This window comes from Tetrao urogallus, assembly GCF_951394365.1.
Source record: "Tetrao urogallus genome assembly, chromosome: 1".
Taxonomy (NCBI): domain Eukaryota; kingdom Metazoa; phylum Chordata; class Aves; order Galliformes; family Phasianidae; genus Tetrao; species Tetrao urogallus.
The window spans coordinates 75,527,157-75,540,101 of record NC_136813.1 but is presented as its reverse complement, the minus strand read 5'-3'; the positions used below and the strand labels follow the sequence as shown (position 1 = coordinate 75,540,101).

The 12,945-nt window shown below is 38.5% G+C and overlaps 1 protein-coding gene across 3 annotated transcripts in view; it reads left to right on the top strand.

Annotated features, from left to right (window-relative positions):
* The window catches only part of SH3KBP1 (SH3 domain containing kinase binding protein 1), a gene marked incomplete at both ends in the record, with an annotated part of 217,316 nt that overhangs the window by 126,040 nt on the left and 78,331 nt on the right, over window positions 1-12,945 (top strand). For 2 of the 3 annotated variants that reach the window (XM_079541895.1, XM_079541897.1), the window contains one exon: window positions 3,413-3,487. The exons of the other annotated variant lie outside the window; for it this stretch is intronic. In XM_079541895.1, the coding sequence (XP_079398021.1) occupies window positions 3,413-3,487 (75 nt within the window). The remainder of the gene's footprint in view (window positions 1-3,412; window positions 3,488-12,945) is intronic. 3 annotated transcript variants of the gene reach the window in all.

Genomic DNA, 12,945 nt, shown 5'->3' with positions numbered 1-12,945 from the left:
CATTATAAAAACAGCAAGTGTTGGAAGAATTAATTGTATAGATGTAGTGCTAGCTCTGCATTCTGTAGTGCTTGGTAGCCTGTGAATGAAAAAGGTAAGTGATACTGTTAGGGATGGAATGCCTTGATTCTATCTCTATGAAGAAATAAATATTTCTTCCCCAGGTAGTTTGATAATTGTCTATAATGAGCATCCTAAAAGTGTCTTTTAATAAAAGCACACATTGGAGAGCATAACAGCAGACACAAAACATTAGATTGTTCCATCAACCTCCCAGCCAGCATATACTCAATTCATACTGTCAGTTTTGTGTGCTAGCGGTGGTGACTGCCAGCTATCCCTTGTAGGACTTGTACTGAGAAGATACCAGCAACAAAGATATTGGTTTTGTGTCTTTAACTAAATTGAAGATTTACCTGAGAGATAATTTTTCCCCTCTCTTTCATATCCGTTTTCTAATGTCATAAACCAGAAGAATTCTGTAAGCCCTCAAAGAGACAAAAAGGGATTCAAGGAATGTTGGTGTTCTTGTGGGGGCTTTACTGCTTTTTTATTTTCATTTATTTTTCTTAAAGTAACACTGCCAATTTAGGACCTGTATTTCCCTAGAAGAAGTAGGGAATTGTGCACCAGCTCAGTACTTTCTATATGCTTTATATAATTTTTATAGGTGTTATACTCATTACACATGGTGCTTTATGAGGCTATATTCAGGTACCCTGTCTGTATTTGAAAATCTTTATAATGAGATTACAAAACTCTACAAGGTTATACATACAACTAGGAGTGATAATCTCATTTCAAGTATCTGTGTTTATTTCTAAAAACACAGCAAGATAAAAAGCAGCTAAAGTCTGGAAGATTTGGACATAAGGCAAACATAACTTTCTAGGTAATATCAACTCCCCCCTCCTAAGTTAAAAGACATGACAGCACGTCAAATCTGCAAGAATTTATTTATTTATTTATTTTTTTCCAGAGACGTTGTTTGAATCTGTATCCATCATAGGACTTTATAAGTCAGAAATCTTGAATATGAATTCTGGATTGTTAAGGTTTTTTTCTGGATCAACACTCGGATCCAAGAGGCTTTACCTGTGCATTGAAACAGAACCTTGGGTGGTCACTGAGGTTCTACACAGCTCCTAGGGGGTCCTAAAACAGTTTTGATTCCAGCTCTGCAATCTTGAGCAGTGACCTTAAACTCTTAAGCATAACTAACGAAATAGAGTGCAAGGCTTGGCAGAGTGGCATGGGATCTTTGGAGAAAGGATGCTGTGCAAACACAAGCATGTTGCTAACTTGGTAGTTTATGTGTTAGTTAAACTTGATGTTTTAATTTCATGTTACTGACCCTCTCTGGAGGGAATCTTTTTGAAGGCACAAACATAATTGTTCATGATCTCAACAGAAGAGAGTGAAGTTGTATAGCTTGGCTTTTTAGGAACAAAAATAATAAACGTACACATTTTTCTTTTCTTCTAGTATGTCCTACAGAGATCTAATGGGGAAAAAGATGCTGTCTGTTTTTGTGTCCGTTTACGTTTCACAGCAGATCATATGCCCAGAATGAATTACCTTGGTTTCTTGGTTTCTTTCCACTTCTACCAATAACCTCAGAAAATGCTTTAGAACAAAAATCTGTGGTTGTTTTTGTTTTTTTAAATGCCTGGGCTAGTTTTGGAAGTGCCTGAGAAAACATACAGTGGGTTTTATTAGCCCCTTAACTGAAGGGGCCGGGAACTATGCTTTATAGTAGGTAGTAGCAGATAGTAGGTAGTAGGTATAGATAGGAGATAGCAGATAGTAGGATAGTAGGTGCTTAGCAGATTTGAAAGTGAGACTGTTACAAGATCAAAAGATAAATGAGGCTTGTTATGTCTCAGTTATGTCTAAGAACAGCCTCGCCTGTCCTTCTGTTCAGAAGTTGCCAGGCCCTATCAACTCTGCTTAGATCCTGTCAGTGATGGCCACTGAGAAGTCATGATTGCAAGAGCTAGAATCAGTGACAGCAGCTGATGCTTCAGTCGGGCAACCTACTGTATTTTCAATTAAAATTTTCTGGTATCTGTTCCTTTCTGTCTGACTCTTCACTGTCACGAAGCTTAATATATCTTTCTCTTAGGATTTTCTTAATTGTAGCTTGAATATTTTAATAGCTTTCTTTTAATGGTATCTTGTGTAAGCAAGGTGAGAAGATGAATTTGTGGCGTTTTGGCTTCCTTATTTTGTAAAAATAACACAAGGAAGATATTTTGCTGTTAATTGAACTACAAACACAAAGCAAAGAAACTGCTTTTTACAATGTATAAATAAGTTTAGCTTTTGTTTTCTGAAAAATCCAACAGAATGATGTGCAAGAAAAAAATCTACATTTTTTGCTTCCAAAATGGGTAGATGCTATATTGAGAAAATTCATGTGCACTATTTTGCTATAAAATTCTACTGAAGACACTCATTTTTATGATGGTTCACCTAGATATATTGTCAGCAAGCTGACATTGATACATTCTTGGGCTTGCCTGGGTACCTTGGGTTAACATAATAAAAAACAACAGAACAACTCGGGTGCTTTTACCTTTTGCCTTCACTTGAATTTGTGTCAATTGTCAGAACATGAGTTGTCTTGTTATCAAAAAAAAAAAAGAAGAAATTCATGCTTTTGATAGTGAGAACTTTATCTTAAATATCTGAATAGGAGGTGGAATTTGGTTTTGTGTATTTATGTATATGAGCATATATATTTGTTAATGTGTGACAATACAGCCAGCTAAGCCACTGGCTAAAAAACTGTTTTATTCAGGTTTCGGTGCTCAGTTTGGCTAAGCATTATTTAAGACCAGGCCCTGAGTCAAAAACAATTATAACAAGTCCTCATGGAAAAATGCAGTATTTCTGGTGCTCACAGGATCCTGGTATATTAAAGAAATTTGAGTGTTTCAGTGCCCTCTTTGGATTTCAGCTGTGCTTGTTCAATGCATCTGCATCAGGACTGTTGAGCCACTGTGAGTACATCACTGCAGTACTAACTTCTTTCAGGCTTCCCCTGTGCTCCGTGGAGAGGCTGAATAAGGCAAATCGTTTCATTTGCAAGTTTTGCAACATGATGGACAACAGATAAAACCTAAGAAAAAATGCGTTCTGTTGGACATTATGAAGAACAACCCCAGCAAAATCATGAGATTCTTTATCTGATAGACATGCAGTAAGAATATTTTAACTTCATGTACAATCGGATACTTTTGTTAATATTCTCATTGTTTTGCAATAATGAGGCTTTAAAAATGTTAGAGACTGAAAATACAGATTAAAACCTCTTCCTCTCCCTTCTTTTTACCATTATTCGATCTTTTCACCCCCACCCCGCCCCTCCTCCTTTTTTTTCCTCTTTCCTTCTCTTGCTTGCTGTCAGGAAAATCTGCCTTTGAAGGGACAATTCTGTACAGAGTGGCACCGGCAAAGATTGACAGCTACAGACGCTATAACAGTGAGTGTGTTTCAAAATCAACAAGCAATAGCTTTAGTCCTGAGTACCTGTTTGGTTTCCCTATACTGCTACTCATTTATGGCTACTTAAATTGTGTATATTTGTCTGTAAGCTAAAGTCACTTTGCTGCTAATGAGCTGCCTAGCCTTAATGCAATGGGAATGCACTCAGTTCTTCTGTGCATGTGTATGTTATATGTCCGTATAATGTATGTGTGTAGCTCACAACAGATTGTGAATTACATGGGATATTTGGGTTTGCTATGGATTGGAATAAACACTATTTAGTCTTATCATTTTTGCCACCTGAAATATGAAATGGCAATTCGTGGTAATGGAATTGGTAATAATCACAAGTCTTTGAATTAAAACTCCATCTGCTCTACAAATAAAGTTCTCATTACGATTGCTAAATTCATTCAATATGCTATGCCTTTTTTAAGAACAACGTGTTTTTTGCTTTGTTTTAATTTACTGCATGCTCCTCTTTTGGCATTCTGTCTTTGACAGCTATTACTCACAGCATTTTGGTTGATAGATTTGTTCTGCCAAGGAAGTAGGTAAAAGATGCAAAGATACTTTCATCTCATATTCAGGTTTTTGCCTTCTGCATTTTGGAAGCATGAAACATATGCTGCTTTTCATATGCTTTTACTACTCTTGTTAATATAGAAGAGAGGATGGTGATAATCAGATGCAAGACTGAGGAAGTGAGGAAGATGGAAATCTGTCCTTCCACCTGCTTCCTCATCCAGAAATGTAGCAGAAGGAGATCCTACTGAGTCACATTCAGTGTGACTGAGTACAAAGCATTCAGTCATGCCCTCCGGTGCACAGGATGTTGTGCTAACTTTGACTTATAATTTCATCACAGACAGCTTTCTGTTCAGGTTGTCCAAGCTGTATTGCCCTTCCTCTTTTTTTTTGAGCGGGAGCATTTGCTCTCCTTCCTCTGTGGAATTCTGTTTTATGCATATTCACAGCAAAGGGTAAAACAGTTGAAGTGGTAGTCTTCAATGCTGATAAGTTTCACTGTATGTTCTTGTTTGAAGAAGAACAGGAGTTCCGTATTCTCTCTATCTACCAGAATTCCCCTATTTTCTGCAACCCTTCTCAGTCTTCAAACCAAGCTCTTCTTCTGGGTGAAGCAGACTCTGACTGGTGGCCCTCACATATTTTTTTTTGCTGCATCTCATCTTACAGTCTTCTTAACTTCCTCACTCAACAAGCATGCTTCTTGCAGGATTTTAGACCGTCATGTTCTCAGATCCCCTCTGTTTTTGAGAAGATATTTACCTACCTGATAAAGATAAGAAGGAACTACAGAGTGAATCTCCAGTGTGTTGACTTCTGATTTCAAAATTTAGCTTCAGATCAAATGCTAGCTCTGACTTTGGAGCCCTGATTTCTCAACATTAATCTTTGTGGACAGCATTGCCCTCACATTGCCTTCCAGAGCTTTGTAGAAACCTACTGTCTGTGCCCTACTCTTCTTCATTTGCCATCCACTAGCCTTCCCTCTTTTCTCCAGTTATGTAGGGTTAGCCTAAGCAAAATCAGGAAGATCTCAATCACTTTTCCTGTTGCGCTGGAAATGCACTGCATTTTGTTCTTGATAACAATACTGCCCGTGATCTATGCCTTGTTGCACAAAATAAATTTTATCAAATGTTTTGAAGCTTGCATGGCTGGATAGGAATCTACAGGTGTTCTTGTTAACTAGCTGCAAGACAGCTTAACCGGTAGGTTGCGTTATGTTGCCCTGGACAAACCCTTTTATGAGCTTTGTTTTCCAAGCTGACCAAAGATGTCTGGTTTAATACTACTTCCCTTGGCGCTTGATGGCAAGTTTTTTATGCTACTGAGGTATCTTGCTTTCTCAGTAAAAGTGCATCTTAGAAGGGCAGAAGTCCAGCTACATTTGTGCTCCGTTTGTTGCTTTCTGGGTTAGAACTGGGACTGAAATGGATAGTAAGGAAAATCAGATCATTTGGGACAGTTTTAAACAAAGCAAGTGTTGGCATCTCTACTTACACAGATTTTATCTCCTAAACTAACATCCAAAAAGGATGTTTCATTATTCTTCCTGTTGCGTCTATTGGCAGCTCTCTTCCTGCATATTCATTTTCAGCTGAGGGAGCGGCCAGCTATTTCTGTTTTGTATCTTATCTGTGGGCCTTATTTTTAGGCAAATGCCCACATACTTATTATGTCTCCGGTGGAGACATCTCATAGGGTTGTTTTCATTTAGGAATGTCATTTTAAACAATCATTTTAAAACAACCCACAGGTTTCTGATTGCTCCATAAGTTAAGCTTAAGTCAGAACACAGCTTTGGATGACTTATGCCCAAGGGGTGCTTTGATTCGCTGTATTGCATTGCATGAAGCGTTGCTCACCTTCTGAATCAAGCTTAGAGCTTTCACTTTACACACATATGCCAGGTGCTGAAATAATTTATTTTGAAAGCCATTTTGCAAGAAATTTTGTTACTTAACCAAGGCCTGGAATAGCTAAATGCTGTTGAATTAGTTTGTAGCCGCTTCTGGAGATATTTTCTCTGAAATATGCAAGAATGTCTCCTGCATAAGCAGCTGGTGTTGCCTTCACAAGCTGACATGGCTTTTTTCATCATTAGGATGCCAAGCCCCACTCAGCAGTAGCTCTAAACTCCTTTGGCATTCTGCTCATTAACCTGCTGTCAGAAATTTTTTGCTGCTGCTTACGCTGGATGAACACACAACAACGAATTACTTGTAGTTTTATTGATCGCGGCCCCTCTTCTCTCATCCAAGAGCTTTCTGCCGCTCCACAAAAAAAAAAAAGCTTCTTAGATTTCTAAGGGATTTTATTTTTACTGGTTTAATTTTTCTTTCTTCCTTCACTTTCTTTTCCTTTGAAAATGCGACAGCTGAGGAACAAGGCAGATTCAATGCCTGGTTTGACAAACATTTGCCTCTCTTTCCATACACATGGACCCACAATGCTGTCAGTAATAGATATTAGATATAACGGAAGAAGATGAGACAGGATCGTTGAAACAGAAGTATTCGTGAGTAAATCTTAATTGTGTTTTCTATTGCTCGACTACTTTTGTTTTTTTCTTACCTCTTGAGGAACAGTGGCTGGCCAGAGTTCAGAGAAATCAGTGTGGTTGATATACCTAAGATGTTATTAACTATCTGCATTTAAAAGTGGCTGATTGTGAGCAATGTTAAACAAGGAACCAGAATGTGCATTTTAAGAGCTCTGAAGAGAATACAGTTAAAATTTTTAATTCAATTTCTAACTTGATGAACTTATCTTAAATGCACAGCTGCTACAATGGAAAATAACATCTGGGGAAGAACAATATTAAAAAAATCGGTGAGGGAAAAAATTTTGATTAAGAAATTTCTTCTGTTTTCTGAAGAAAGATGTATGGATTCCAAGGGACTGGGGTTGGTGGGTAGAACAATTATGTTGACTGGGGTGAAAATAAATCATTTTAAAGATTCAGATTCCCATCAACAAGTGATTTTCCACAAGTCTCACAAAAGACCACTTTTTGGTGAGTGTCAGACAAAGAATTCTTTTGGTGGGTGTTTGCTTATCTGTTCTTTTACATGCAATGACTTCTTCCTGTACTTGGTGAGACCGAGCGTGATGGGAAAAAAAGTGTTCCAAAATGAAGAATGCGATAGTACAGCTGTAAAACTTATGAATGAATGATTGTTTCTGTTTGCTTTTATGGTCCTTGGGGAAATGGCTGGGGATGAGATGAAGCCACCAATTTCTGTGTTGGTGGCTTGTGTTTGTGCTGCAGTAGATGCTTGCACTGCATTGCCCATAATGCATGCTGCTACATGGTGCAGGACACTGCTCCCCTTGTCCCTGCATGATTAATTGTGAAAGCATAAAAAATTTGGGGCTGTTTGTTACATGGCAAGAACTGTTGTGGTAAGAAAAATGAATGTGCTGAAAGGAGATGACAGAATGTTTGGGTTACTAGGTTGCATTTCTTGAAAGAGTGTAACTGAGAACAAATAATTACTAATATTGAGATGGTCTGCACCAGCCATTTGTACGTGTACAAGGGCTGCTATGAAGGTAATGTCTTCTATTTTATGATGTTGCCCCATGATGTCAGAGTGAATGGTGGTGGTACAGCAGTAGAGGTTGAATCTTCCCACCAATATCCCATTACCTTTTGTGGAATCATAGAATCATGGAATCCTTTGATTGGATTAAAAGAAGAGACCTTTACATGCCATCTAGTCTGCAGTGAACATCCACAGCTAGATCAGGTTGCCCAGGGCCTGATGCAGCCTAGCCTTGAAAGTCTCCAGGAATAGGACATCAATCACATCTCTGGGCAGCCTGTTCCAGTGCCTCACCACCATCACTGTAAATGACTTTTTCCGTATATCTAACCTAACTCTACCCTCTTCAAGCTTGAAACCATTTCCCCTTGTAATATCACCACAGATCCTGCTAAAGAGTCCATCCCTTTCTTTCCTGTAGCTCCTCTTTACATACTGAAAGGCTGCTATCAGGTCACCTGTGAGCCTTCACTTCTCCAGGCTGAACAGCCCCAGCTCTCTCAGCCTGTCCTTGTAGGAGAGAGTTCCATCCCTTGGATTTTTTTTGTGGCCTTCCCCAGGATGCGATCCAACAGGTCTATGTCTATGTTTTGTTGCTTTGTGGCAGTAGACACGATGGTGTCTGACATGGAAGTGTGGATGAAGCAAAACTGTAGAACTGAGTTTCTCCATGCAGAAAAAAATTGTACCCATTGACATTCATCAATGCTTGCTGAACTTTTATAGAGACCAGCAGTGGATGTGAACACAATGAGGGCTGGGTGGTACATTTATTTCATCAGTGGTGACAGCATCAGTGGGTCATCTTTACTGGTGCAGATTGAGTGCAGCATGCAGTCTCTTGTTCATTGCTGATGAAAATACATGGCTAACAGAGATGACTGTATTGAAAAGTAGTGTTTTGGAGCTGAGAATTTGCTCTATCAAATATTGTTACTGTGCTGTTTGTTGTTGTTTCAATGGAAATAAATAGGAGGCATTACTTTTGGTGTGATCTATGTTAAAATCACACTTGCTTATGAAGCAAAAAATTTTATTTAGCAATATGGAATTTATTAACCTGTAATTACGGAGGAGTATCACAGCTTTATTCTGTGGTCGTTTCTAAAATCACATTTCCTTTTCTGTTTTTGCTTTTCTTAACTGACACTACATAATGTTGTTAGAGATGGTTTCAACAAAATACAGGACTTTTATGGACAGCAAGCTGAAGAGAAACACCTGATAGGCTCTATTTGTGTGGTCTCCCTTTGCTTCTGTGTGAAGAAAGGGAAGAAAGATGCTTCCTGTCTCATTTGCTGTGGTTGCCATGTATAGCTTCATCTTCTTGATCATTCAGATTGGTCACTCAGTAGCTCCACACCGCCATTCTCTAAATAGAAGGAAAGAACACATTTCCCCTTGCCTTCCTTCCCTTCCATAAAAGGCAGAAAACCCAATAAGTTTCATTTACACACTTCTTTACTGTATTAAACACAGTTGATAGTGTTTCTTTCTGACTGCCAGACCAAATCAGGAGATTCTTTGCGTAGTCTCAGGTGTGTGTCTGTGAACAGCTGACCTTTACGTGGCTTAACAGAGCTGGTCTAAGAAGAGCTCAGAGAGCCAAAGCATCATTGGCTCACACTTGGCACAGTCTTTTTTTCCCCAGTGCCATAGGATGTCTGTAGACAGAACAGTCCAGAAAACAGAACAAAAATTAAACTCATAAATAATACCTTAAAATAGAAAGCTCTGTAAAACTCACAATGTATTGCATTTTTTCCTGCCTTTTTAAGTCATTTTAAAACAATCCTTTTCCTGCTTTGAATGGAGTTAATTTTATCACAGCTGTTTATTTTGGTTTTAACAGCTTTAGTTTACACAGCCCTTTATCATCCCCAAATCTCTTTCTGATTTAGAATCTTGGTTTGATGCCAGCGCAGCTCTGTGGACGTTGGTGAATTAAGCCTGATGTTGTGGTCGCTTTTTAATCCCTGTTTGAGCTACTCTGTTTTGGTACATTTCAGAATGTTGCTCTCGAAGGGCCTGTAACTGGCATAGCAGCAGTGTGGTATGTTTGAAATGTCTTGAGAAAGCTAATATTTCTTATATGCCCATAGAGGAAAAATGTGTGTGAAGTGTGAAATGCTTTCAGACAGTGTTGTGAGAATTTGATCTTCATGAATATTAAATTATCTCACATTTGTGAGAAGCACGAAGCAACAGAGAATCTCAGATCTCTGGATGTTTTTAAATAGCTTTATACCAGGAGACCCTTGTCTAGTCCCAGCCAAAAGTTGAGAACAGCTGACTCCCGGGAATTTTAACTTGGTGATGTGACCCTTGTTCAGGTTTTGAGGAGCTTGCTGAGATGTGAGTTCTGCACTGCAGTGCTACGTTGTTTAGACAGCGATAGATTGGAGCATCTTTGTTTATAGAGACAGAAATGGGAAATGACACCCAAAAAAGACTTACCTGCCTCCTGAGAAACTACGAAGATCTGGAAAAGTTTCATGCTATTAGAACTGGGGGGATGGCAAGAATGTTAGTATGCTAACACCGCATTGCTGTTATATTCTTAGCTTTTCAGCCATCCAAATCCTGACAGAGAGTTGACAGTTGTTTAGAAAATTTGATGCTTAGTCAGGCCTCTGGCTACTTTTGTTAATGTAGCTTGCTTAGAGTAGGAAAAGTCTAGTAGGGTTATAGAGGAAATGATCTGAGTAGCCGCTTCTACCAGTCACAGAGGAGAGACAGTCTTACAGTCTCTTGAATCCCTTTTTTAAAATTATTATTATTTTTTTAAGAGACTGGAAGGGATCTGTGTTGTGGAGTAAAAACAAATAGCCTTTAGAAGGCAAGAAAAGCCTTGACTTTAATTTTGCTTCTCACTCCAAATTGGAAGAATGGGGTAACCTATCTCAGAAACCTTGAGAGGAATTAAGATAAAGATAGGATTCCCTCGGCATGTCTTTAAGAGAAGGAGCATGTTAGACTATTTCCTGCATTGTTTCTTCATGCTACTATGGAGGTTTGCATTTTATCTAATATATTCTCAATTTTTACTGTGTATAACCCTTCTTTGCTGTCACCTCTTCTTCTTTCCCTTAGCCACAAAGTGATAAGAACAAGAATAGACTAGTTCTTGGGAAAGCCAGGGCCGTTATTCTTCATTTACTTATTCATTTATTTGTTCAAAGTCCATGCGGCTCCTTTATTTGTGTGAATCAAAAAGTAATAAATGGTGTCATTGTCCCAGTTAATGAAGAAGTATTATTATAACTTTGAAGAAGGGTGTCTCTGTATCTGACCACTCAAATACAGGTTGAACAGATACCACTTCAAGTCCATTCTGTCCTCCTAAGAATATATATTATCTCCTATGTAACTTTTATTATCTGGACTGTGAGTGGTGGCAAAGCTCATTGAGAATGAAATGACTCAAGGATTATCATCAGTTATTATTACAGATGAGTGATGCTAAGAAAGTCTGCTGTAAGCCTGAGGTGAGGTTCCTGATACAAGGTGTGTTATCACAGAAGAATGCTAACAGAAAACACCGTAATGAAAAACAAATGCTGGCCCATAAACAAAAGCCTAATTTTGTCTGAGTCCCTTGAGGTTTCTGATTTCTCTTTCATGCAGGCTTCAAAGAACTGAAAGTCCATATGACACCTGTTGGGTAACTCCCATAATTACTTCAATATTTTATTTCCATCTGCTGGCCAAGGTCTGGGTCTGGGTTTATGTTTTCTCCCAAAATTAGTGATGCAGAAAACATATTTTCAATAATTTATTTTGAAGAAATGTTTTCCATTCAGGGAGCGACTGAGAGGTTGTGTGTCCTATCAGTTAAAACCCAGTTACTTGTGGAAGGAGATCTCGGCACTGCTGTTTCTGTTCACTGAAGGGTTTCACATTTTTTTTAGTTAGGAGACTCTGGCAAGGATGAAAGAGGGAACCTTTGGCAGAGAATAATTTTCCTATCCAAGATTGAAGATGATCTTTTGTTCAGCAGATAGAGGATGATCACTGTGAATTTTGTGTTTGAAAGGGTTACTCTCAGAAATATTAATCATTTTCCTGCTTCTGTTACTGCCCAAGGGACAACAAGGGCCAGAAATAAAAAAAAAGCTGGTGACTTTGCCATGTTTCCTGAAGAAATTTGTATCTATCAAGCTTAATTAGTGTAACCCTGCACTTCTGAGCATTTCTGCTCAGAATGTGGTGGAATGGCTCTGTTACAGCTAGGACCCCATCACTATGGCCACCACAGTGTAGAGCTGGATTGCAGTGCACGTTTGTTTCCTTTTTCTTTTTTTTTATTGTTACCTTCACGAGCCTGGAAGAGAGAATTCAACAGAATTTACCTTACTGATGGCATTTACTTACTGATGGCTGTTTAACTTCAATGATAAAACTGTGAAATCAGCTTTGAAGTGTTTGCCCAGGCCTGTTGTGGAAAGATTAAAAAGTCCAAGCAAAGAAACTGAAACTCCAGCACATTTTTAAAAAGAGAGCTGTATTATTATTACTATTATTAAGAATTCTTTTAATTCCGATCCTGGACAGTTTATGGAACAAATAACTTGTACAGTACAAATCAAACATTATATACGTGTATATATTCAACAGGTAAATACAACAGCTCTGCAAGAGGCCAGAGAGCCAAAGCATCTTCAGCCTTTTTGTTTGTTTCTAAATGCAAACTTTCTCTGATTCTGCATTCATGTTTTGGGTATAGAAAACCTCAGAACAGAGCAGTATATGATAATTTTTTCTGCTTAGCATTCTTGCTAAAATTCCTGTCCTAACACAACACAGTTCTTGAATTCTTCTCCTTGCAGCACCATGCTGTTTAAACCAATTTTAACATGTGAGCTCCTTGCTTCCTTGATTGTGAATTTGTGCCTTTAGGCCTCGGGACTTGTTAAGGATTCTGTGCTTCATCAGAGTAGCATAAAGTAGACCTAGAAGAAGAAGAAGAATGTGTTTTACTGGCTAGTTATCTTCCTTAATAGTGAACTGCCAGGAATACAAGTCTTCCTGGAAGTAAGTTACTGCTCACCAGAAAGACAGAAAGTTCTTGCACAGAGACCAATGAAACCAAAAGCTGTGAGCCAAGCCCCACGTTATTATTATAATCATTATTACTGTGTAGAATTAGGAATTTAGTGGCATAAACTACTGTGTTTTTCCTGGAAACTTAAGTCAATCTGCAGTGGAGGAAGGAAGGTTTAAGTGATTCTGGAGACTGTTTCAATTGGAGGAAACTTCAGTGGGTTACTTCTGCTGCCAGTTACTGCTTGACGTGACTCTGCACCATCCTGTAAAGGACTGAGACGTCACCATATGGGATCTATGGCCTCTGCTATTCAAACAGCGGAAATTTTCA